At 38.9% G+C, this 27,964-nt stretch overlaps 1 protein-coding gene across 4 annotated transcripts in view; it reads right to left on the minus strand.

Annotated features, from left to right (window-relative positions):
• The window catches only part of LOC126475276 (PAN2-PAN3 deadenylation complex catalytic subunit PAN2), a 320,263-nt gene that overhangs the window by 274,131 nt on the left and 18,168 nt on the right, over window positions 1-27,964 (minus strand). For all 4 annotated transcript variants that reach the window (XM_050103030.1, XM_050103026.1, XM_050103025.1 and 1 more), the window contains exons 3-6: window positions 19,235-19,404; window positions 19,022-19,142; window positions 18,625-18,821; window positions 9,923-10,130 (exon numbers count right to left, since the gene is read on the minus strand). In XM_050103030.1, the coding sequence (XP_049958987.1) occupies window positions 9,923-10,130; window positions 18,625-18,821; window positions 19,022-19,142; window positions 19,235-19,404 (696 nt within the window). The remainder of the gene's footprint in view (window positions 1-9,922; window positions 10,131-18,624; window positions 18,822-19,021; window positions 19,143-19,234; window positions 19,405-27,964) is intronic.

The following is a 27,964-nucleotide window of genomic DNA, read 5'->3' on the forward strand; positions in this document are numbered from 1 at the left end:
AGAACTATTGACTTCAATTCTGCTACGAGAGATACTACTTCCAACAACAAACACACCACTGCCAACAGTGTTTAGCCTATCCTTTCTGAACTCCGTTACCTACTTCGCAAAAATTTCAGCTGAACTTTTCTCCAGCTTTAGCCAGATTTCAGCATTGCAACATGTGCAATACAGTAACCTCAAAGTCTGTCTACAGCCAAATTTCTCAACTACAACAGGGTCTGGCTCACCCACATCTAAAAATTCCAGTAATTCTGTGTCCAATACTGTTTCTGCAATGGTTTTCAGGAAACACAGAATGTTTACAGTTGAAGAGGTTGCTCTAGTTTAGATCAAAGTGTCATCCTCTTTAGAATCTCAACATCCATCACTGACCATTTACTTTTCTTCATCAGATTATCTAGGTCTTTTAACATGTTACACTTCATTCCTTCATTTTAGCACACTCCAGAAACTGCCACTGCAGCAACCACCATTCAGACACACTGCCATATTTTATGTTGTTAGCTTTATTGGAAGTTTAATTTATTTGACTTCAGTTTCTTTATCAACTCATTGCACAGCTCCAAAAAATGACTCTTTAGAATCTCATATTATATTTATCAACATTGATTACTACCACTTCTTGTACCACACCCACTGTGTTTTCAGTTGCACCAGTAATGTCCATATCTAAATCACTGTATGGAACTGATTCAACATCAGGCAACAGTTTTCTCCATGCACCATTCACAGAATTAACTGCATTTACCCCTACCTTTGAACTACAACAAGAATTTACTATCTGCAAATTTGTTATCTGAGTGACATTTGCCTCTAAGCTTTGAAAAAGTTCAGAGGCTAGAGTCCTGACCCATGAGCTGTAGTAGTGGTGTTACTCAGTATAAGCATGACATCTGTACTTTCACTCAGCTCAACAATGGGAAGTGGATGGTTTCTATCATTATTAATTAAGAGGAAATAGATTTCTTACACAATTTACTCATACTACAATGTACGATCCCATTATTTAGTTCTTCAGCAAAATAATTACTGAAAATTTAGCCATAAGCAGTTGTGTACCAAGGGTTGTTAAACAACCATAATTTATATGGAACAATACTCATATAATTAACACATTTTGAAATTTAATTTATAAAAGTCTAGTAAAATTAATTTTCAATGCCAAGTTAAAGAAACACAGAATTCCCCGAGATTTTACAAAATTCTTGACATTCCCCGAGATTTTCTTGATTTTCCCTGGTAAAATGTCATTTCCTGAGAATTTCATGTTTACAGAAGAATCCACAAAGCTTTCACTCCAAGTTGGTATGAAGCTGCTTCCTCCTGTGAAAATTTTTTCTTGTAGTTACCAAAATGGTGCTTGGAAAGATCAAACGAATCTAAAATGGAACAAAGTAATTGAATGCAGGTCTCACTAAAGACAAGATCAAACAGCCAAATTTAGTTTCAAAAGGGGGCACATGCCAGCCATTACAGTTCTGAAGCCAAAGACTTCATATCTTTATAATTCTTTCCCTAGCCATTGAGCAAGAATGACTATTTTCTTACACTGATGTTGGTTGAATAATGTGCTGGTTTTCCAGCTATATTCCATGCTGTAACAAACAGTGCCCACACTGAATTCATGGCGTCACGTAGCTTGTTGAATATTAACAGTACAGAAGTTTATAACAGCAACCCAAAGCTTAACTTATTTTCATAACAAAATTGAATTTTGTACACATTTTTTAAATGTTGATAGATCCACTTGCTTTTCGTTTCCAAATTATCCGGAAATACAATATTACTGCTTGCACTTTATGGCAACTAATGACTTGACTGTTTTAAATAGTAAGCGTTTAAGTTAAAAAGGTTTATCGGTATGTCAAAGCAAAGGTTAAGTGTTAAAAGCAGTCAACAAGCAGAGGTCATTGCGAATCCAGTGACCTCAAGTTGCAAAGAAACAAAAAAAATTTAGGCTACAAAGTTTCAGCGAGTTGGTTGAGGTCCGTACAAGAAAACTGGAATGAAAAATTTTCTGAGGCATCATTGCTGTTAGAAGTTAGGGCACTTCAAGATCTACCACTGTTTTGAACACCTGTTACCAAGTACAGATTGCTCCACATATCCCACGGACAAAGTCCATATTCTCGCATGTTTTGCGGAAGTCAAGTAAGCCCCCGGGTCAAAAAGATCCACACGAGTGGGATATGCCAATCACACTGTCTATGGAGCAGAGTACTTTCTTCCCAACAAATGTTAAAATTGTAGCTGTTGCTGAACTGCTCTTTGATATTACCAGTAATATCAAAGAGGGTTCGTGAATTGTCAGCTTGAAACCACATCATTTTACATATAACAAGAAATTATTTTCTAGGCTGTGCAAAATCCATTTCTATGCAATTTCCTTTCTTTCGAAGTTCCAGGTTCGAGCTTTGGCCCAGCACACAGTTTTAATCTGTTAGGAAACTTGATAAACAGTTCACACTCCATTCAATGACAAAGATTCAAACAGGAAACAAGCAGAACAATTTCCAAGGAGAGTGGAAGCACAACTTGAATGAACATGGGTGGACTTTCAACAATCCAGGCACAGCTACCTTCAGCAGTGCAAAAACAGCATCACAGTTTGAAGGCCTCATCTGTAATCAATATGAGTAGTAAGAAATTCAATACTGTAGCACTGAGCTGGATAATCCACTGACAAATTGTTTAAAATAATAAGGTCCTACTGCTTGTACACATTGTTAGTGATAAAATTGCTGCTCCACCCATATTCATTTTGCAATCTTTGAAGAGTGAATTTCATGGGCAGGTTGGCGACTGCTTACTGGTAAATCAATTTCTATTAATCTTTCTCAATCTACTGTGCAAACAGTTCTTTGTTACACGCCTTAATCGGCTTTCTATGACACGATTGATCCAATTTCTCTCTCCACGGTAATTTTTTTCAGTTTAGGATTAAACCTGTTTCACAGCTGTGTTCCACAAATTCCTTTGGCTTTTTGGGACCTGCATAATGCTGCACCATACATTAAATGATAAAATGAATTTCTTTAATTTCCATGAAAGATCATAAAACTTTTGGTCCCTACACTACCAGCTTCTGTCAGTGATGACAATCTTCAAATCTGTTTTATAACACATCCTAAAATAATAAAGTAAAAAAATAATAGAATAATCCATTACCATGTCACAATTTATGATACACTACATGTACGTCTGCAAGTTCCTATGAAGAGTGATGCTCAAACAGTGACTACTGGTAATGAACAGTTAACAGTAGAAACCTCCACCATGATTATATCATTTATTGTTTATATTTTTTAAAGGTATCATCAATGATGCAGAAGGAAGCGGTTTGTTATAAAATATAAGCAACTTTCAGACATCACACACATATTGCTCATTCAATTCTTTTACTTGATCCCCACTTCCTAGCTCCCTTCCCAGGAACACAAATCTCACATCAGCTTCTGATCTCAACACATACAGTTTAGTGCTTGTCCACTAGCTTTGATTCTAAAGGTTTTACTCTTGCTAAAACTCATTCAAGTGCCACCATACTTAACATGAACATGCCGATCAAAATATCGTAATATGTAATAGCAGCTAGGATAATTGTAATGGTTTGTCACTATGACTCAGAGAACAGTATAAAGCAAAACCCCGCATTCACTCCACTAATATGCAAACCAGCCAGATATTCTCCACTTCCCTTTACATTTACAAAAACAAATATTTACAATGTGCAAGTCAACAATGATAAAGGAATTTTTGTGCTAAAGATATGTGATTATTTACTAATAAAACTCATAATCTTTGTGATTTTATGCTGTCTATCTCAATCAAAAATATTACGAACAATGTACACACATCTACAACCTGAAGACAGACCCTGATTTTACCATCCTCCCTGCACACAACGGCTCCACCACGGTCCTGATTACCTGAAAGAAGGCATCCTCAAACAGACTTTTCTGTCAACAAACCTTACTGTAGTAATCATCCACACTCAAGTTTTTAGGCTTATCAAAGAATCTCCCACAAATCCATGCCCCACTCCTACTTTCAACAGCTTTTCTAAGCTCAAAAATCTAACAATCTTTGACCCCCTCAGTAGCTGGTTATTGTGCTCCCCACTGAAAGAATTTATTGTCCTTGCCCAATACTTCCAATCAACTACCAGCAGCCCAGTTTCCCATATCAAAGCCACAAACCACATCCTTTAATTCAACAACCCCCACTCCATTACTATCTGTACCCTGCTCGTAAACTTTCACCCTCTATATACCAACATTTCCCCACTTCTATGGCCTTACCACTTATCTAACACTGCATCTCCCAACATCCTTCTCACTACAAACCCACAATCTCATTCCTTATACAGCTAACCATGTACATCTGCACATATAACCGCATCTCCTTTGAGTGGAAGATATACAAACAAATCCACAGCCCATCCATAGGCAATGGCACGGCACCCGCCTATGCCAACCTATTTTGAGCCATCTAGGACAAAAAAACTATCCTAGTAATCCAAAATCCCAAAACTGCTCGTCTCTTCAGGTTTGTAGACAGCACCTTTAAGATGTGAATACATGGTCAAGACACAATACAGATAATTCTCCCCTTCATTTCACTTGGCCTTCTCTGCAGAATGTCACCTTCCTGAACACTGATTCCATCTTTTTAATGACCCCATCCAAACCTCTGTCAATATCAAGCTCACTAACCACTATCCATACCTCAATTTTGATAACTGCCACCTTTCCCATGCCAAAGAATCTGAGCACATGTAGGCTGTGCATCTGCAGCAATGAGCAGCCCCTTGCCAAGTATACTGTAAGTCTTACTAAAGCCTTCACAGAGTAGCACTATTAGTCTGCAGACTAAATAAATTTCTATGTCATACCCTCACACACCCTTAATCCTCCAACCACCCAGACAAACCAGCTGCAAAGAAGTGACTCTTCCTCCAACTTCTTCCAACCAACTGCTATGAGCCAAGTCAATAGGTGCTAAATTCCAATGATTGGCCAATCCTGTACTACTTGTGATTTCTTATTTGGCAGCAAGTAATGACAAGATTCAATACTTCGGAAGTGTATCAACATCTCAACTATTACACTATAGCCTATTTTGGAATCTGTTCATGTAAGATTATTGGTTGTTAGTTTCTGCAAGATAGATTAGGAATTACGTAGTTAGTGTAATTGCTAGTACTCCTGTCAATAGCAATTAAAATCAAAGAAAAGAAGTGTCTGGGTCCCCTACCCTTTCAGGCTATGAACTCTCATGAAAAATCACACCCACATACTTCCTTTAAGACAATCATCTAGAACCTTTAATTTAGTCCAGGTTCCAATTTTTGGTCAAAATTGATGTGAGTAGCAGAGACAATGAAATAAAATTGGTGGAATGTGTTTATAGTATTTTATCTGGCAACAGAGTGTCAGTCAATATTATTCTTCCTCCATCTAGCAGAATTTACCTTTTTTAAAAAAAAAAAATATTTCACAAATAGTTATAACATTAGATTCTGATTCGTTACAATTATTATACACCTATCTAACATTCTTCTACATCCAATCCTCTAATGATTATGATTACCTTACATCCTGGTGGACACCTAGTTGGTAGTCATACAATTATAAAAAGCTGGGCAATGATTGCAGCAGAGCTGATATGACATCACTGCTTTCATAGAGTCCAACCTCTGACAGTATAGGATAAGCCTGCGACAGGACTGGAATAGAGTGGGTGGACTGGGCAAGCTTTGCACAGGGGCATTATCATTGTGGAAAGGGGTTTCGATGTGGAGTAGCAGAGAGATGTTCTAGGATGTTGTGGAGGTTTGGTGGATGACAGAACAATTTTAGGAGGAGTAGGAAGTTTCTTTGGTAGGATGCCCCTCATTTCAGGCATGGTGATAAGTAATCAAAACCCTAGCAAAGGATTCAGTTCAGTTGTGGTACTGAGTGACAAAGGTTCTTAGGGATTGTGGGAGGGTTGGAGGTGTGAGGGTAAATGGCACGGGATATCTGTTACTGGACTAGGTCTGGGGGTATAGTCCCTGTCTGAAGGCTGTGGCAAGACCCCTCAGCATACTCTGCAAGGCAGTTCTTGTCACTGCAGATATGCCGTCCCCGGCTTGCCAGACTTTATGGTAGGGACTTTTGGTTGCGCAACATATGACAACTGTCAAGATGCCGATACTGTCACTGGTTAGTGGGTTTAAATTGGACAGGTGTGGATGGAGCTGTCAAAAAGGAGATGGCCAGCGGAAGGTAGCACACTGGGGTGACGAGGACCAGATTAAGTGGATGGGAGAGAAGTTGTTAAGGTTGTGGAGGAATAAAGAAAAGGTGTCTTGGCCCTGAGCCCAGATCATAAAGATATCAATGAATCCAAACCACAGAAGGATTTTGGTGTTTTGGGGGCTCAGAAGGTCTCCTCCTGATAGCCCATAAACAGGCTGGCGTAGGAAGATGCCATGTGAGTGACCACAGCTGTGCCACAGATTCGTTTACACTTTCCCTTCGAAGAAGAAGTACCAGTGAGTTAGGATAAAGTTACTAAGGTGTATGAGGAATGAATTAGAGGATCTGGTGTCTGAAGAACGTTGGGTAAGGTAGTATTCAATAGAGGTAAAGACCACTGGCATGAGGAATGCTGGTGTGTAGGGAAGTGATGAGTAGGGATCCAGAATTCAAAGTGGTAGAGGATGGTGGAAAGTCAGTGGAGGAAGTGGTTGGTATCATTGGTGTGGAAAGTCTGACAGGCAACTGGTTGGAGGTGTTTGTCAATGATGGCCAAAATTCTTTCAGTCGGCAAAATAACCAGCTACAGTGGGGTGTCTAGGATTGTTGGGTTTGTGATTCCTGGAGAATATGTGGAAGACAGGTGTGCAGGTTGTCATTGGAGTGAAGAGGGAAAGGGATTCAGGGGAGCTGTTCTGGGAAGGGTCTAAGTCTTTCAGTAGGGATGGAGGTTATGTTTGATTTCTGGGATGGGATCACTCTCGTGGAATTTGTAAGTGAAGGACTCATAATTGGCAGAGGCATTCTTACACATTTTTTTTTTTTTTTTTTTTTTTGGTAGGGTTTAAGGGCGCTCAACTGCTGAGGTCATTAGCGCCCAGTCACTGGTGTTAGAGCACAAGGAACCTGCTAAAACTCAAGGGGATGGGGGGGACATCAAAAGGACCGGACAAAGATGCAGATGAAATAAGTAAAAAGGTTAAATGTCTTTGGTCAAGCCAGTTAAAGTTATAAAACGCAGAAGACGAGCAGCTGCTCGAGCGTCATCAGCTAAAACATCCGGTAAGGTAGATGGCAGGGACAGGACAACACGAAATTGACTAAAACGGGGACACGACAATAAAACATGGCGCACCGTTAATGCCTGACCACAAGGGCACTGCGGGGCTGGGTCACCAGAGAGCAGGTAGCGGTGGCTAAACCGGCAATGCCCAATCCGCAACCTGGTCAGAAGGACCTCCTCGCGCCGAGATGGTCGGGAGGAAGTTGTCCAAGCAGTTGGGAGCGGTTTTACTGCCTGGAGCTTGTTTCCTTGGAGGGATGACCAAGCATCCCACCACAAGGACACAAGCCGCTTACAGACATCCCCACAAACGTCAGATGACGGGACACAATGGGAGGCTGGCCGAGGCTGGAGGACTGCAGCCTTGGCTGCAGCATCCGCAGCCTCATTCCCAGGCACTCCTACATGTCCGGGGACCCACAGAAAGCTGACAGAACCGCCATTATCAGCGAAACAATGGAGGGACTGCTGTATTCGCATTCTTACACAGGCAGAGCCACATGGCACCCTCCTATGCCAATCTGTTGATAGGCCACCTACAGGGGATCTTCCTAGCCTCCGAAAACACTGGACCCATGGTCTGTTTCAGGTTCACTGATTATTTCTTCATGATCTGCACTCAGGGCCAAGACACTATATCCTCAATGCTTCACAAGCTTAACACCTTCTCTGCCATCCAATTCACATGGTCCTCCTCAACCCAGTGTGCCACTTTCCTGGATGTTGAGCACCTCCTCTCTGATGGCTCCATCAACACCTCTGTTCACATTAAACCCACCAAACACCAACATTACCTGCATTTTGACAGCTGTAATCCCTTCCATACCAAAAAATCCCTCTTAAAAGCCTCGCCACCTAAGGATAGCATATATGCAGTGACAAGAACTACCTTGCCCAGTATGCTAAGGGTCTTGGCATGGTCTTCACAGGTAGGCACTATCCCCCAGACCTAGTCCACAAACAGATCTCCCGTGCCATTCCCCCCCCCCCCCCCCACCCTCCCCTCAAACCCCCAATCTCTCACCATCTCCAAGAACCAGCTACTAAGGAGTATCCCCTTTGTCACCTAATACCACCCCGGACTAGACCAAATGAACCACATCCTTTGCTAGGGCTTTGACAACCCATCATCACGCCCTGAAATAAGGGGCACTTTACCCAAAATCTTTACCAACCCTCTTAAAGTGGTGTTCTGTTACCCACCCCATCTCCATGTCTTAGTCCATTCCTACATCACTCCCAACCCCTTGCCACAGATATCATTTCCTTCTCCACCCACTCCCAATTGATACTTCCACTTTATGTGACAATTGCATTCCAGTCTGAGCAGCTGGACATAGTGGTCATGTGTGCGTGAGGTGTCCTTGATTATGTGAATGAAGTTAAGGGGTGTGTGTGTGTGTGTGTGTGGGGGGGGGGGGGGGGGTGTCTGACAAAGGCTTTCGCCAGAAGCTAGTATGCAATTGTCTTTTTGTTGACCTTGTCTGCAACTTATTAATGTGTTATCTTTACGGTGAGCAGTACTCTTACCCTTCTCATATACTGTTTCCTTTTTCTCTCTTCCTTGAATGTGTAAATTGCCCACTCCCCTCAAATGTATTAAACCTAATGCTGTTAGTATGTCTTTACTACTAGTTTATGTAGATATGGTCTGATGATAAATATGTATTTGCTTGTGCTAAAGAGAATTGTGTCAGTCACCAGCATTATAATCACTATATACAAAAGGATTGACTCTCATACCCATGAAGGTTAATTTTGTAATGTCGATGAGACATATCTACATGTAACTTAATTTGCCAGAATATTTCAAATCTCATAATCATTCTTTTCAAGTATTAGTTCTATGATAATTGGCAGGGACCAAGCAACCATTTTATTTGAGTCTGACTATAATACCCTGAAGTTTAACTAATTGAACACTTACGAAACTGCAAGTGTGCACTTCAACATCTGCAAGTAGCAGAACCGCATAATTTTCTATCCCTACTCGGCATGCTACATGAATTTAATGTACGTTAAAGCAAGATACAGAACTCGAACCCTAACAAACATTAAAAGAAAGCTACACTGCAAATGTCAAACATGAATAGAAGAAATTTATTGCCATAGGTGGAAACTTGTGGTGGAGCAGAATGATTCAACCAATAGAGAAATGACTAAAGTTCTCAACAAAGATCTATTTGTGCAGTACATTTGCAAACTGATGCTGTATCATGTGGGAGATTCAGCAATGCAATTTATTATGTATTACAGCTGAATGTCAAGAGTGTCACATAGTCTGCAGCTTTGAATGTAGGAGTAAGTAGTGATAAATTGGGAACATAATTTTAAGATCTGCATAACCTTATAAATTTATATCCTACTTAGTCATCAATGGGTTAACATTACCTCAATATTGTATCCAATACATGTTTTCAACTATAATTCTCCCTGTAACTTTACTGAAATTTATATTAACCCTGCCCATTATTTTTCTGTATTTTGCTGCATCTAACCTGATCAGCATCACATGCTGCAGCATGAACTCAGTAGAAACATATGTCAACAGCTCTCATTAATATAATTTACTCACTGAACATTGCTTTAAGTTTTACATGTTTACAACACACACCTGATAAAGGCTGAGTCCTGAAGAATCCAATGCTACTGTGTCAAGGAGTTGTAGCTGACCCAGAGCTGATACAGTTGCCAATCTAGACGAGAATGATGGCAAAAATCTTAACAACAAAGGATCCACCACAACAGGTAATGGTGCAAGTGCTCTCAACATCCGCAGATCGTAGACCATTAAGAAGCGATCCACTGACAAACCACATTGCCTGCAGAACACAATTTTTTTTCTCAGAAATACCATTACGGCAATGCAATTCAACAAACAATTTCCAAGTGTCAATATATACTCTTGCACAAATGGAATCGCATAACTAAATTAACTTTAATAAATGGTACATTTCAGCACCTATAGGTACAAATGTGGTCATTATTACTGAGAAATTTCTTGATTTACACCATTATTTTGTGCCTCTATTATGACAGAGGGTTCCCATGAAAAATTCCTACCACATTCGCCAATAGCTGCATATCCTTCAATACTCACCTTTTTGATTAGAGGGCAACACATTTTCATACCGTTAATTCTTGACAGAATTAATGTGTGTGGCTTTCTTCATCTTATGGGGATTGGTTATTCTGGTATCAATACGTAACACATTTGGTTAGCTTTACATTAAAGCTGAAAGAGTTAAGTGGGAGCTGAGTTCAACAATTAGTGAGAGTGAGAGAGAGAGAGGCCTGTGGGATGCTATACAACTGAGGCAAATCACATTATGGTTATACTCTGACAAGATTAATCACTGCAAATAAAAACATACCGTATTAACTCGAATCTAAGCCGCACCTGAAAAATGAGACTCAAAATCAAGGAAAAAAAAATTTTCCCAAATCTAAGCCGCACCTGAAATTTGAGACTCTAAATTCAAGGGGAGAGAAAAGTTTTAGGCCGCACCTCCAAATTGAAACAAAGTTAGTCCATTGTAATACGAGACACAATTTAAGTCGAATGAATGACGATACAACTACAGTAGTTTCGTTCGAGACGTAAGCTTAGCAGTTAAACTTTACCAAGTAGCCATTGCTGTGTGTCCGTACGTATTTATACGGGTACCCTTGCTTTTTCATGTGCTTAGTCTGGTTTGAATTGATTGCTTATTTTTCTTTGATCTGCTAAGTGCCGTTCTCTTTGTTATAGGTGTTTACGTCACTAAGCTGAAGATGCATTACTGTACTGTGTCATGCATCGTTTGTCGCATTCTGATAATGAGTGTTTACGGCCTGTCGCCGCTCACGGCATGGCTTGCTTTTGTGCACGCTACTGCCGCTTAAACCCCCCCCCCCCCCCCCCACACACACACACACACACACACACACACACACACACACACACACACACACACACACAAGGAATCTTCTCATTATCAAAACAATGGCAAGAGACTGCTATTTTTTTTTGTTACTTACACTGCTGCTTTCTTTGATAATGATCAACAAGAACCAAATAATAGACTGCGTATGATAGAAGATGTTCTGAACGAGAGTTTAGCGAAAAATTTTCTCCGTTTGAAAATCTTTGCAGACGCCTCTTTAGTACATTACATTCTGTACAGAAATTAGAATCATCTTAGATTTAAAAATCTAGTCAATTGCCATGCTTCAATTCTGACTGTATCACTATTACGCATAAGAATAATACGAATATAAACATGACATGATATGTACATTCTTCCGCGTTTGCTGTTGTCTCACTGGTTTCATAGTTTATTAGGCGGACAGAATTTAAATGAGATAGCAGCAAACATAAAAGAATATGTGGCAAAATGTTTATATTCATATTATTCTTATGGTGCAGAGAATACTGCATGTGATTCACAATTCATCAAGTTCCTATTAGCAACCATCTCTTCTCACAGGTAGGAATAAATTCAGAAAGTAGAGTTGGCCATATTGACACAAACATCCCTAACAGTCTTGCCAGTCAGATTTTCGTAGTACATTGAAAAGCTGCAACATTCGAAGATGAACAATACGGAATTTGTATTTACTTCGATGGATAACGTATGAAAATGCAGTGGTTGAAACTCGGGGCGGAGGAAAAAAAAGCTCGTCTTCCATTTCTTTTTATTTTTCTTTCATTTACCGCAGAGGTTTTGGCGCCAGTATTTATCTTTGTGCCTGCAAAGCATGCCTGTGTAGCGCTACATATATTCGACAGCGGAAGTTAGTTGTGGCGGCACCTACCAACATTTTTCAGAACTTCCGCTTACTTTGCACTCAATACTAAGCAGCAGGTGGTTTTTTGGATTACAAAAACCGGAAAAAAGTGCAGCTTAGATTCGAGTAAATACGGTAGTGTTAAAAATGGCTACAGATAATGAACAATATTTTTAATGGCCTATGCAGACAATGAAATTCTTTAGAAGGAAAAACCCAGTCTTTTAGGGATCCCTACTCTGCTATCTCAGATTTGGACCAAAATTTATGTGTAAGTGTGCTAAAAAACTGACGAAAAATTTTCAAGTTTCTAGCTCCTGCATTGTAATATTGTGTGAGCAGAGGCTTCAGAAGTGAAGGAAAAACCCATTTTGTGGTGAAAACTCAAAATTTTTAGCCATGTTCAAAATGTTTTAATTCAGTTGGTAACTGTAGTATAGCATCAAAACTTAATGCAGTTTGCACTGTGCACATACAAAGTTTTATATCATAAGAATCTCTTATTTTGCTCAAAGTGGCAGTCAAATTTTTCGATCAATTTGGTAGCAACAGAAGTTCGCTGAACTTTAAGTATCATGATCTCTGTATGAACATAGCTGGTTTCCAAAGTTTTCCTTGTACACCACCGCTGCCCCACAGTTTTTTCATAGAATTTGTTGGTTATCAATTTTGTGCTCATAGTTTTTGAGATAGACAGCTTAAATTTTAAAAAAATTTGCAGCTAATGCAGGATATTTTTGAATTATTTTATCTTGGAAGGGGGGCAACAGTTTCAGACTTCCATTAACTAACACTTGTGCGAGTGTAACTATTCTTTTTTTCAAAAAAAGAAAAAAAAATGAGTATCTCCAAGTATCACACTGTAATCCTTTTTTGGAGGAGGATTACAGTTAGAAAAAATTTGAGCCAGATTAATGAAATTCTGGTAAATCAGCTGAAAAATTTCAACAAAGTGTGGTTTTGTTGGTTGAAAGAAATTTAAACTGTCACATGGGACTCCCTAATAAGTTGGCTGCTGTTACAACTTACACTTCATCTGACGACGATGTGTAGATGAAAGAGTGTGGCAAACTTGATAGCAGTTTCAGTTCTCTCGGGGCTATCCCTCTTAAAATTCAAAAAGGCATTAAACACAGTTACAAAGGCTACATCAAACACAAAATTAATAATGCAAGAAGCTTGATAAGTAGCCAAGTGGTATCTGCTATTGCCGATGCCAATTCTGGCAAAATACCGATCCCGAGAATTCCAAGATTTAACAATGTTTTGATTTTTTGTGTAATTTTGCATTTGCTACTGGAATTTTCATTTATTTGATTAATTCTGGCATTACACTAACATGCTATGCTAATTATCAACACCAATTATTTAAACTTTTTAAAAATATTTAAATGAATAATGTCAGAGTTAGATAAATCAAAGTTTAAAGTCCAGTGAGCAAAATTTTTTGTGATTCCATGCGCTCACGTCTCAATTTTTCTAAATTTAATTATGATTTAAACTGATTAATAGATACTTACATCTGAGACTTCACTTCAAACGACAGGGAATTTCGAAGTCTAATCCAGGTACTAACTGCCATCGAAACTAGAGGTAGATACTTACCTAATAAACATTTCTCTAAAAGAACAGCCCCGAAATCTAAGTACAGCATTGGTATCTTAAGGTGAGAGTGATTACGTATTTACAAGACCAGAGTGTCTTCGGCATTTTCTTCACTCATAATCAGTTGAGTTTGAAGTTAAACTTGCATTTCGGAGTTCGTACGAAAATAAAAAATCATTTTAATTTAATTAACTATCAAATTTGAACCCGATTTGTAATTTATGAGTGAAAACAAACAGCACTGCATTACATATGAATATTGGAAAAAAACAATGTCGATAATCATTATCTCTTTTAGTGCCTTGGTTTGACATGCCTACAGAGAAGAAATTCAGTAAAATTGCATTTTGGACTTGTTTTTAAAATCTATGCTGGAATCTCCAACAACAAGAGCAAAATAACGTCACTGCCCTTATAATCATGCATCACAGTGTCTATGCATTCTATAGCAACATTGGTTAGACACTGCAGTGACTAATAAACAGCAAACTACTGGACCTTGAACACTCATAATGGCCATTTGCAGTGCCTGGGTTATTTCAGAAACACTGCTACATAATCCGAATTGTCACTATGACATCACCAGGTTTCAAAAACCAGTGCAGCATGGGAAGAATGGCAGCATATGCAATGATGTCTGCTAGATATTTGCATAATATGATTGCACATTATGAAACAATTCAAACAGTGTTGTTTCTCAGGCATTTGTAAAAACTGCCACTATGATATGAAAATATGATAATCTGTTTGATCCAGTTTTGTATTTCCCTATTTATAGCACTCTATTCTGGAATTTCGGATGGTGCATAAAACCTGAATTCAAGATTAAGAAGAGTATAGGCAATGATGATGTTCTAGAACAAACTACAGACAACATCAATCTTTTTATGCTTTAGAAGTATGAACCACGTCCTGTTCTACGATTGCATCTTGCGACTTTTGAGTAGTTACACCTCTGTTGGTGCCATTGGCAACTGAGTACACTGAACAACAATATTTCCACTTTTTGACAGCGTAAGTGACAGCTTCTACGGCATCCAATGTGATTTGAGATACTCTTGTGTTTCCAAGAATATATCCAACATTTATTGCTTGCAATGATTCCCTTCTACTACGAAGGAGAACATTATGAATATTGAAGCCTTGCTTCTTATTAAATTTCATGATTCTAGATAAATGGGACGTCCCCGATAGGTTTTCACTAGTGAGTCTGCGAGTATCTAAATATGTGACAAGTGCCTGTATCTTCCGATCGCATACACTTTTGTTTATCTAAACTGACTGACTGCTGCAACTAAATGGGGTGCAGACTACTACATAGCAGATAACACTTTGCTACTTATTAAGCTTCTCACCCGGTTAACTTTGTGTTTGATGTAGCCTTTGTAACTGTGTTTAATGCCTTTTTGAATTTTAAGAGGGGTAGCCCCAAGAGAACTCAAACTGCTATTAAGTTTGGCACACTCTTCCATCTACACATCGTCATCAGATGAAATTTAAGTTGTAACAGCAGCCAAGTTGTTATGGAGTCCTATGTGACAGTTTAAATATCTTTCAACAATGTAACCACATTTTGTCGAAATTTTTCAGCCAATTTACCATTCAACTTTATATATCTATCTATTACAGGAAAAAGGACCCTTAAAAGTTGGGCAGAGACAGAAAGTGATCTGATAATGGTTCTGTTTTTATCCAAGCCACCTCTCCCCCCCTCCTACATTTTCCAGCTAACTGACTCAGGAAAGTGTAACATGCAGGAAAACACAGGAAATACAAGCTGTAGATTCAATGCCTATTGTGTGTTTACGAAGACTGCTAGCTTAAGTGTTTTAACAAACATTGTGTTACAAGTTTTAATTACTGTGATTTTATAATTATTATCAATGATAGGTCTCACATTAGAACACTAGCATCTTTTTAATGCGGTTTCATGGCACAGTTTTGCTTTTGTGTTTTATTTACACCACTGGACATAATCCGAATGAAGATGGAAACACACCTTTTAATTTGTTAGCATTCGGCCACTGACTTCGTGATAATCACAATGGCAGTAGCTGAGTGTTGACATACGCAAATGTGTGCACAGGTTTCCCCTCTTCGATCCGATCATGTCAAATGATGTAAATAAAACACAGAAGCAAAAGTCTTTTCTGAAACCACATTAAAAATATATTCATGTTCTTATGTGAGACTTATTATTGATAATCATCATAAAATTACAGTAAACAAAAGTTGTAACACAATATTTGTTAAAACACTAAGTTGGCAGTCTTCATAAACACTGAACAATAGGCACAAAATCTACCTCTTGTGCCAACAATGAGGTCACTTGGTTCAAGCACATCCTGAGTGATGAAGAAGGCAGAAATTGTCATCATGTCACAGAGAATTTTGAGGAGGAATGTTTACATATGACATCAGGTCATGCCAACATACTCTAGTATGGCTTAACATATTTAATGCGGAAATAATGATTCATGAATGCCCTTTATAGAGGGAGTCATCTTCAAAAGTAGTGAATTTGAATAAATGACAGTGAAATTAAAGTAGTTGTAATACAACACAATGAGCAGAAGGAAGGTTGCTACTAGAGTTACTATTGTCATATAGCGGTTATCACTGTGGCACAGCATACTTTCCTGCCCTTCCAAACACTGCGACCCTACAATACAGGTGGCCATGGTTCAACATGCCGACAAAGAAAATCTTGCATACTGCGCTAACACTACGTTACATGATCAATAACTTGGCTTATAAACTGCTTGTTTTGCTTTGTTCCAAAGCTGACTAAATTATCAGTTTTGAATGTCATGATAATGTCAAAGAAAACTTGAAATGCGGGAAATGTTGTAACATGGAATCATTAATGACAAATAGCACTGTTTTGAGAGGATACGACTTCTGTTGGGACACAAAAATTAAAGTAAAAAGCGGTAAAACGTACAATGTGGGTATGTAGCAAACCGAGTTTTTCCATGTATATAAACATACCGATATCTGGAGAAATGTGTGTCAGAAGGTTTAAAACAGAAACAAAACTAACAGCACCATAGAAAAAGCAAGACAAAGTTTTTTGCGTTGGAGTTAAGTCTCACACGCTTGAATTTTTTGAGGATGATGAAGGATTGTTTTCCTGTCAGGTTTTATGGAATACAAGTTCCAAAGCAAAAACAAGCACTGTTAAGCTGTTTGAAAGAAATGTTTATTGCTTATTGAAACAAGCATGGCTAAGAAAAGGACTTTATCAAATTAAGTGAACTCGGGCCAAACGATATGTCACTGCTGGATCCTCACATACGCACTCAATAAGAGTGTGTGTGTGTGTGTGTGTGTGTGTGTGTGTGTGTGTGTGTGTGTGTGTGTGTGTGTGTGTGTGTGCGCGCGCGCGCGCTCGCACGCACGCACGCAGTTTCATGGCACAGTTTTGCTTTTGTGTTTTATTTACACCACTGGACATGATCCGAATGAAGATGGACACACCTTTTCATTTGTTAGCATTCGGCCACTGACTTCAGGAATCTAACCCGGGACCCCGTGCTTGGGAAGCGAGAACGCAACAGCGAGACCACAAGCTGCAGACCAAAGAAGCTGGAATACTAACAGTGGATCCAAACATATTGTTCACCACATTACAGTGAGCAACTGAGAGTAGGTGATTATCACATCAAAAATTTCTGACCTAATCAATCACCACTGTTTCAAAAAATCAAACAATATCTCAAAGCTGTGAGGCAAAGGTATAAGCCTGGTGAAATTAACTGTTGAGTTTGACATTACTGACAATTACTCCTTTGTTGTGCAGGATGATGTCCAGTGTTTTCACTGGAAAAACAACTTGACTACTCTGCCACCCACAGTCGTCTACTTTGTCTAAAATGAGCAAATACAACGAAAAGCTTTTGCACAATTAATGACACCCAAAGACATGATAAAGTAGCAGTTCAAGATATTGTGACTAAAGTAGTGCATTTACTGGGAAAAATCTTCAGAGAGGCCTTCAGTCAAGCACAAAATCTGTTCTACCATCTCCAAGAATTTAGTGTAAATGCTGTGTGGAACTCTCTTACAATAATAAATGATTAATCTGAATATTACGGAATTGGAGGCACTGTAAAACGATTGGCTGCACAAGCTATCACTAGTTTTTCCAAATGATTTAAAACATTTCAAGCGAAAACACTACCAAGAGATTTCTTGTCATTTGCTGCTAAAAGTATCAGAACCAGCTGATAATGTTGTTTCTTACAAAACATGTTATCCCTATGTCTCCAATAGCACATAATGACTTTCCGCAAAAAATTTCTTGCTATGAAAGCATAAGAGTAACACTTTCCACAAATGCTGTTTTGTATGTACAAAACCCATCGTGTTTAAGGCATTAAGTAGTTTTGTTCTTTACACTCTACTCAAAAGTCACACACAGTTCTGAAAGTCTAATGTTTCTACTGTTAAATAGGTCTCTTGTCACTGTTCACTATCTGCAAACATTGCCACACCAACCATGAGAATTAATTCACTGATATCTCTGCATGCCATTTTGAACAATTCAGTGAACCAAATGACAAAATTAGTAGAATTTGCACAATGCAAAGTATTCAACTATCTGGTGAAGTTTTGCAGCTTTATAATTATCCACCGAATTACAGCTTTTCAAACATGGCTGCAGTTTCTGAAATGTCACCACACTTCATTTAAGAGTCCAATATTCCTAAAGTATTAAAATTTGGGAGCTAGAAATTTTTTAGATCTGTATTAGATCATTTAGCAACCTTTCAAACCAAATTTGAACAACATCTGAGATAGTTGAGTGGGAATCTTTTCTAAAACTAGACCACTTGACATGGAAAGACCCTCAAGGCAAGACATACTGTACACTTAAATTTGAATACAACTATTTAATTTTTTATAAATTAGCTGCAGTTTACGAACATTTCAACTTACCGGTTTGAAAATCCACATGTGACAAGTAGATTTCCATGAACATCGAAATCAGAGAGACTACCAGAGTGTGCATCAAGTGAGTGCTCCACACTCAGTGTGTTTGGATCACGAAGATCGATTCGACCCGAAGGATCACCAGCACATATAAAGCGACCTGACTGACGCAGTATAGCACAGCCATTTTTCCCAACTTGATGCTGTTGAGAGATATAAGTTATATGAATAAAAAAACTGTTTCACAGTGAAATATACTTGCACTTTAAAAAGCTTTCTATCTATACTTATGTGAGACTTACTGAACCACTTCCCATCATTACTTACTGTCTGATACCAATGACAAATAGAAACATTCAAGTAATTAACATTTAATGAAATGGACAGTACTTTTTATACTTACCAGTTTAGTTTCTTGTCGTCGAGGTAGATTGAATTCAATAATTTTTTCTTGATGGCCACCCATAAGCACTGTGTCTTGGGACAATTGTAATTGACACTGCATGTCTTCCATGTGAACAGAGCTATTCCATAGAAGAAAATTCATGTGAGGTTTCAGAGACAAGGATTTATATGTACTTCAATTCCTAGCTATAGTAACGAATGAAATTATTACCTGTAAGTAAATACAGGAATGCCTCTCCTAATCTGGCAACGAAGACTGGTTGTAGTTAATGCTAGGATACCCTCATCAAATGTATGAATGTGCCGTACCTCTTGGTTAGCATGTACTTGAAATGATGTGTACTTCTGCATCCCTGGACCATAGTATGAGGTAACATGTCCCTAAAAGAGAAATCAGAGTCTATATTGTTAAATCACATTGAAACATCTTATTTAAGCTCCACTGCTCATACACAAATAATACCAGACTCTGAAATGTACATAAGACTTAGCAAACATATACAGTTTTTTTTTTGCTACCTATCTTAATCCGGTCATTAAAAGCATCCAATCACTCGCCTCAAAAATATCTGCTTATCTTCCTCAGTCCTGCGCTTACATTTTGTGAATGAAAAGTTTATACTGGTCGTCAGTGCATTATTTTGGGACAAAATATGTCTTTACATGCTTAATGAAAAATAAATAAAAATAATTGGCTGATTCGCCAAAGTATTTGGTTGGGCATGTAACATGTTTGCTAACATAATATTCAATGCCACATTATTACGGAATTGTTTTAACAGACTTTACCTACAAACTGACAAATGAAGTGCACACACATCTGTAAGTAGGTACCAAACAAATGTGTTTATTATATCTGAAAACCCTACCAGAGAATTACACAAGGAGAGTTCAAAAAGGAAGTTAAATATTATGCTTAATGGGATGCCAAAAATAAAGAGTGATCAAAACGTTTCCGTTTGGAAGCTGTACAGTCCAGTTTCAGTACGCCAATCAGGCAAAACTGCCATGTAACACGGAGGCAATCATCCTATCAATGCAACAGATTAAAGATACCAATATGGTGAAACACAATGTCCTGTTGCTTGATGAAGTCCACATCCCCATCCAACAGGAATCATTGACATTTTATGCGATTTTTTTAAGTGACTAAAAGTGTGATAAGTGCACGACATTTGTGATATGGGGTCACATGTCACAAAACAGCAGCACACTTTGTCACACCATTCCACAATGCCGATTTTCAACAGATATGGTGCTGCATACACATTCTTCATTCTCCAATGGATGTCTACCACTCTTTGTTCTTGGGCAGCCACGAAAAGCACAATAGCATGTTGTTTCTGTTTGGGTGTATTTGGTAATAATGCCACCACTGTTCACGTTTCTGCATGAGCATCAGAAAGACAAGAATGCCACACGAATTCCTTGCCTACATGTCAGTGCTCATATATGGAGTCCTGCTATGTTGCATATATGCTGCACCAAAGCCTTCTAACAGAAGCCCGTTGATTGCCCCTTATACCTTTTATTGATTGCTGCATTACACTCAAAGTGACACTATCAGGCACTATTCCTCAAAATAATTGTCATCTCTCTCTGTAAACAACAGTCAGGACATTAGCCAATTGCTGAATTTATCTACTTCTTGATTATGGAGCCATTTGCAAACCACTGTGTCAAAGTCATCATTGCTAGGAAATTGGTGATTGCTGCTAGTAAGTTCCCCCACAGGCCTACATCATTGCCTGTTAATGTCTGCAGCCTTCCTTCCCAATCAGTATTACCTATATATGTGCAGCCTTGTTAAAAATTGTTGGCACAATTTCACTAAAGCAGGATGTGGCATTGCATTTGGTCCATATACAATCCAAACCTCTGAATTTTGCCCATAAGAACTATACTATCCCGTGTTCTGTAACTTTGGAGAACTTTCACACTTCCCGTGCCATTTCACTCACACACTGTCATCTGACCTGTTATCTGTACCACAGCAGGACTGTGTGTGCAGAAAACTGTTCACGTACACTCTTCTGACGATGCACCACTCATTGCATTTGATCTTAGCATGGGACGACACGCAATCTCCTTTTTGAAGTCCTTACCTATGTGGTCCATTCTGCTACTTTTTAAGGGGGTAGGGCAAGTTCCTTTTCTCTGTGAAACAAAGGTATATTTTGTATTTAGTGTATTGTATAACTGTGAGTACCCATGGTCTAGGGGTAGAGTCTTTGATTCGTAATCAAAACGTCTTCGGTCCCGGGTTCCATCCCCGCCACTGCCTAAATTTTGATAAATAATCAGCATTGGCGGCCGAAGACTTCTGGCATAAGAAGTCAGCCTCATTCTGCCAACGGCCTTGTCAAAGAGGGCGGAGGAGCGGATACACGTTCAGGACACACTCTTGTCCTAGGGGTGGAAAATTGCCCCTAAAGGCGGAAGAATCAGCAATGATCAACGACATGAGGATGCAGAAGGCAATGGAAACCACTGCATTAAAGACACGTAACGTGTATCCACAGGACATGTGGCCTGTAATTGAAGAAGTGTCATGATGATCTCTCTACTGGCAAAAGATTCCGGAATAGTCCCCCATTCGGATCTCCGGGAGGGGACTGCCAAGGGGGTGGTTAGAATGAGAAAAAGATTGAATAATCTACGAAAGGATAACGTTCTATACGAGTCGGGGCGTGAAGTGTCAGAAGCTTGAACGTGGTAGGGAAACTAGAAAATCTGAAAAGGGAAATGCAAAGGCTCAATCTAGATATAGTAGGGGTCAGTGAAGAGAAATGAAGTGGAAGGAAGACAAGGATTTCTGGTCAGATGAGTATCAGGTAATATCAACAGCAGCAGAAAATGGTATAACAGGTGTAGAATTCGTTATGAATAGGAAGGTAGGGCAGAGGGTGTGTTACTGTGAACAGTTCAGTGACCGGGTTGTTCTCATCAGAATCGACAGCAGACCAACACCGACAACGATAGTTCAGGTATACATGCTGACGTCGGAAGCTGAAGATGAACAGATAGAGAAAGTGTATGAGGATATTGAAAGGGTAATGCAGTATGTAAAGGGGGACGAAAATCTAATAGTCATGGGCGACTGGAATGCAGTTGTAGGGGAAGGAGTAGAAGAAAAGGTTACAGGAGAATATGGGCTTGGGACAAGGAATGAAAGAGGAGAAAGACTAATTGAGTTCTGTAACAAGTTTCAGCTAGTAATAGCTAATACCCTGTTCAAGAATCACAAGAGGAGAACGTGTACTTGGAAAAGGCCGGGAGATACGGGAAGATTTCAATTAGATTACATCATGGTCAGACAGAGATTCAGAAATCAGATACTGGATTGTAAGGCGTACCCAGGAGCACATATAGACTCAGATCACAATATAGTAGTGATGAAGAGTAGGCTGCAGTTCAAGACATTAGTCAGGAAGTACCAATACCCAAAGAAGTGGGATACGGAAGTACTAAGGAATGACGAGATACGTTTGAAGTTCTCTAACACTGTAGATACAGCAATAAGGAATAGCGCAGTAGGCAGTACAGTTGAAGAGGAATGGACATCTCTAAAAAGGGCCATCACAGAAGTTGGGAAGGAAAACATAGGTACAAAGAAGGTATCTGCGAATAAACCATGGGTTACAGAAGAAATACTTCAGTTGATTGATGAAAGCAGGAAGTACAAACATGTTCCGGGAAAATCAGAAATTCAGAAACACAAGTCGCTGAGGAATGAAATAAATAGGAAGTGCAGGGAAGCTAAGAGGAAATGGCTGCAGGAAAAATGTGAAGACATCGAAAAAGATATGATTGTCAGAAGGACAGACTCAGCATACAGGAAAGTCAAAACAACCTTTGGTGACATTAAAAGCAAAGGTGGTAACATTAAGATTGCAACGGGAATTCCACTGTTAAATGCAGAGGAGAGAGCAGATAGGTGGAAAGAATACATTGGAAGCCTCTATGAGGGTGAAGATTTGTCTGATGTGATAGACGAAGAAACAGGAGTGGATTTAGGAATCCGAATTTAAAAGAGCTTTGGAGGACTTACGGTCAAATAAGGCAGAAGGGATAGATAACATTCCATCAGAATTTCTAAAATCATTGTGGGAAGTGGCAACAAACCGACTATTCACGTTGGTGTGTAGAATATACGAGTCTGGCGATATACCATCTGACTTTCGGAAAAGCATCATCCACACAATTCCGAAGACGGCAAGAGCTGACAAGTGCGAGAATTATCGCACAATCAGCTTAACAGATCATGCATTGAAGCTGCTTACAAGAATAATATACAGAAGAATGGAAAAGAAAATTGAGAATGCGCTAGGTGACGATCAGTTTGGCTTTAGGAAAGGTAAAGGGACGAGAGAGGAAATTCTGACGTTACGGCTAATAATGGATGCAAGGCTAAAGAAAAATCAAGACACTTCCATAGGATTTGTCGACCTGGAAAAAGCGTTTGACAATATAAAATGGTGCAAGCTGTTCGAGATTCTGAAAAAAGTAGGGGTAAGCTATAGGGAGAGACGGGTCATATACAATATGTACAACAACCAAGAGGGAATAATAAGAGTGGACGATCAAGAACGAAGTGCTCGTATTAAGAAGGGTGTAAGACAAGGCTGTAGCCTTTCACCCCCTACTCTTCAATCTGTACATCGAGGAAGCAATGATGGAAATAAAAGAAAGGTTCAGGAGCGGAATTAAAATACAAGGCAAAAGGATATCAATGATACGACTCGCTGATGACATTGCTATCCTGAGTGAAAGTGAAGAAGAATTAAATGATCTGCTGAACGGAATTAACAGTCTAAGGAGTACACAGTATGGTTTGAGAGTAAATCGGAGAAAGACGAAGGTAATGAGAAGTAGTAGAAATGGGAACAGTGAGAAACTTAACATCAGGATTGATGGTCACGAAGTCAATGAAGTTAATGAATTCTGCTACCTAGGCAGTAAAATAACCAATGACGGACGGAGCAAGGAGGACATCAAAAGCAGACTCGCTATGGCAAAAAAGGCATTTCTGGCCAAGATAAGTCTACCAATATCAAATACCGCCCTTAATTTGAGGAAGAAATTTCTGAGGATGTACGTTTGGAGTACAGCATTGTATGATAGTGAAACATGGACTGTGGGAAAACCGGAACAGAAGAGAATCGAAGCATTTGAGATGTGGTGCTATAGACGAATGTTGAAAATTAGGTGGACTGATAAGGTAAGGAATGAGGAGGTTCTACGCAGAATCGGAGAGGAAAAGAATATGTGGAAAATACTGATAAGGAGAAGGGACAGGATGATAGGACATCTGCTAAGACATGAGGGAATGACTTCCATGGTACTAGAGGGAGCTGTAGAGGGCAAAAACTGTAGAGGAAGACAGAGATTGGAATACGTCAAGCAAATAATTGAGGACGTAGGTTGCAAGTCCTACTCTGAGACGAAGAGGTTAGCACAGGAAAGGAATTTGTGGCGGGCTGCATCAAACCAGTCAGTAGACTGATGACAAAAAAAAAACTGTGAAACTGTTACATCTGACACTATGCTTCCTAAATGCTGTATTTGTTGCTTCAACATTCAAATACTAAGTAATCCATCACCGGTCACAAGAAAACTTCAATTCTGCAATGAATAACTATTGCAGGATTCTGAAAAAAGGACCGAAAGCTGTAACGAAACTTTTCTGATACTTGTGAGGACTTTTTTACAATTCAACACATCAGTCACTGAATCCCACAGGGTCAAGACAGCACTGAAAAATGTGAATGATCATTGTTTCTGCGTTCAGATGACTAATGTCCATGGGATGAACATCATTTGAAGTCTGAATATTTGATCCACACTGGATTCTACACTTCATTCCAACACTATTAAACTGCCTAACACTCTCCGACGTCTTTTATACAATGATACCATATTTGTGATGAACAAAACAAAGCTACTGTGAAACACAACAATTCCTATCATCCATGCCACAGCAGAGTGCTTTAATCTTATTGAAGGGAAAATGGCTCACAAACTAAAGGTAGGTTTCCAAGGGACATAAAATTGGATATTGGTGATGAAATCTCATGACAATATTATCCAGCAACACTGGGCAACATTGCAGAGATGTACTACAACATTACCAGACCCTATTACCCAGAAATTTTTACAGCAATGTGTTTGCAGGCCAGAAGTGTTGACAAGAGGGCCATAAAATGGACAAGGGTGGGTAAGTGGAAGTGAGTATGGCTCTACCCATGCAGACATGACCACTGTCTCCAGCTGCTTCGTCAAGAATCTCTTAGAATAAGATCCAAACAAACTACTACTCATGCCTCCTTGCCTCCCGTCGGCAGCTGCTAGGCTAGTGGCAAGAAATGGTGGCAGCACTGGCTGCAAGCTGTGGGGAGTGATAGGAAGGCAGAAGCCGTAGGAATGAGGGCGTAAGAAGCGGTGTATGTACTCATCTCCACACAGCCAGAAACAACGCATGACATCTCATTGAACAAACCACTTTATCTACTGAGACAAAAAACAAGATTTTTGCAGTGCTTTTCCCAAATTCCCTGACACGCTTGAAATCTGATGCTGCTTCCTGATTTCCAGAACTTGTGGAATTTCAACTGCTATTAAACCACAGTAGGTCTTTCCTAGCCCTGAAGACCTTGCTTTGAACACATGTCTAAGGGATACTGAATAATGCTTCTCAATTTTCTCCATTTGAGCTCCACATCTTCATTCCAAGCACTGAATATTTGATGTTGCTCTGCAATACGTATCCTGTCACCCTGCAACACAAAAAAAAAAAAAAAAAGAAATATTTCCCTACCTTTCTTAACATTTCTTGCAAAACCTGTAGTCATAGATGCTACCACATCCTCATGACCACTAACATCCTCCTCTATGTTACCTAATTTGAGAAGTTGAGGTCTGTTTGCTACCAGGAGGTCTAAGATGTTACCTTCACGAGTCAGTTCTCTATCTGCTCGAAGTTATTTTTGGAAAGAACATTTGCAATGATGTCACATGAATCCCTGTCTCTGGCACATTTTGATTGCCTGACTCTCCCAATCTATACTTGCCAAGTTGAAGTCCCCCTACTACAACAGCATGCTCAAGATTGTTATTAATGATATTCTGAAACATCTGTCTGAAGCACTCTACCATTACTGCTCCTGATGCAGGTGGTCTATAAAAATTTATGATTATGATTTTTGAATGACTTTGATGTTTAACTTCACCCAGATTATTTCACATTTGGAATCCATGATAAACACTTTAGTTACTATCAAATTATTTACTGCAATAAATATACCACCACCATTGGCAAACAAACTATCCTTAGGATAAATATTCGAACCTGAATCTAGGATTTTGTTACTATTCATTTCCAGTTTCAACCAGAACTCTTTCTCATACCATGTGGAAAATATAACCTTCAATAAGCAATACTAATTCTGGGACCTTGCTATAGAAGCTCTCTCAATTTACTATAATCATATTAACTATTTTTATTTCCAATCTGCAGGGACAAGTACTCTCTGAGAATAATGTAGCTAATGTAGCTTCCATTTTGGCACGCAATTCATCTTTTACACAGTACACCCTTCAATGAACAGATTATTTAAGTATTGATTGGACATGAAAAACTTTCGGTCTATTTCAGTGTAAGTAGAACAAAACAGCCAATTATGAAATTGCTTTAATGATTGAGCTTGTATTAACATACAAAACAGCTGGTAGAAATGCTGACAGTTCTTGTTCATCTTAAGGATATATCTGATGTAAACGTTACACCATGTATTCTTCTGAATTTCCTTGAATCTCATTTGATTTCGTTTCACATGGAGTGGAAGCCAAACTGTGTCCACTACAGTCAAGTACAATTATAAAGATATGTTCGATGCTGTGTTACATGTACACAGACTGAGCAATAATGTGAGACAACAGCTTTACCATCGCATTAAACTTTGATACCACTGGCCACTCAGCTGGTCCAACTGACCTGCAATGATGTGAGCCGTTTCAGTTCAGACATAAAATAGACAAGCAAAGAAACAATACAGCTTTGAAAGTCATTAATTTGTAAAGAGAATGAAATAATATTCAGCAAAACTCCAGCACTACTGTATGCTTCTTAAATGACCAGGCGGAAAGCATAAAATGCTCTTGTTCTCACCTAACATAGTATTCTATTGAGAAACAAGAGTGATGAAAATGTCGAACTTAAATGCATGGTAATTTTTCTGAGCAAGCTATGTGTGATTCAAAAGTGTACTGCAGGGATTTCACTGCACTGTTTAATACTGAAGCCATTGAAGTATTAATTACACTCAGTCATCTGATATCCCTTAGCTCCTTCCTTATCTGAATCCGAGAAATACATTTCAGTTCTGGAACTGTTGATAACGAGTCCATCAACAAGGAATATGTTAAGCTACCCAGGAACCACACTTCTCCTATCTTATGACATGCCATTTTATATCCCACCAATGTTTGGCAGTGACATGTGAAAAAGCTGTGTGCATTAGGTATTTCCCATATGTCTGGCAGCTTAACACTCATTTCTCGGGCCAGATCCCTTAACTTGGCTCCAGATCAGTTCTGTGGGGCTCATACTGTAAAGGTACAGTGGCAAATGTAAAAATGTAGAATTTGTATGGTGTGCTCAATAATGTGAAAATGATTGTTTCGCATGTTTTCACATCACTAATCACTCTGGTTTGTGTGAGACTGCACGTGTGGTATGAAACAATGGACGTAGTCCAAATAAAAAGTTTATTTTTTCCAATTTTTGCCCTAAAAATTTAGTTGTTACATTTTCTTAATTTAAGCAAACTTTATCAATAATCTTTCACAAAATATTGATACCCAAGAATTTATATTTGAAATGAAAACGAGAATTTCAGGAGCAAAATGTAATTAGAAACAAATGTCCATTATTCATAAAAAA

This window comes from Schistocerca serialis, chromosome 4 (genome assembly GCF_023864345.2).
Source record: "Schistocerca serialis cubense isolate TAMUIC-IGC-003099 chromosome 4, iqSchSeri2.2, whole genome shotgun sequence".
NCBI lineage: Eukaryota > Metazoa > Arthropoda > Insecta > Orthoptera > Acrididae > Schistocerca > Schistocerca serialis.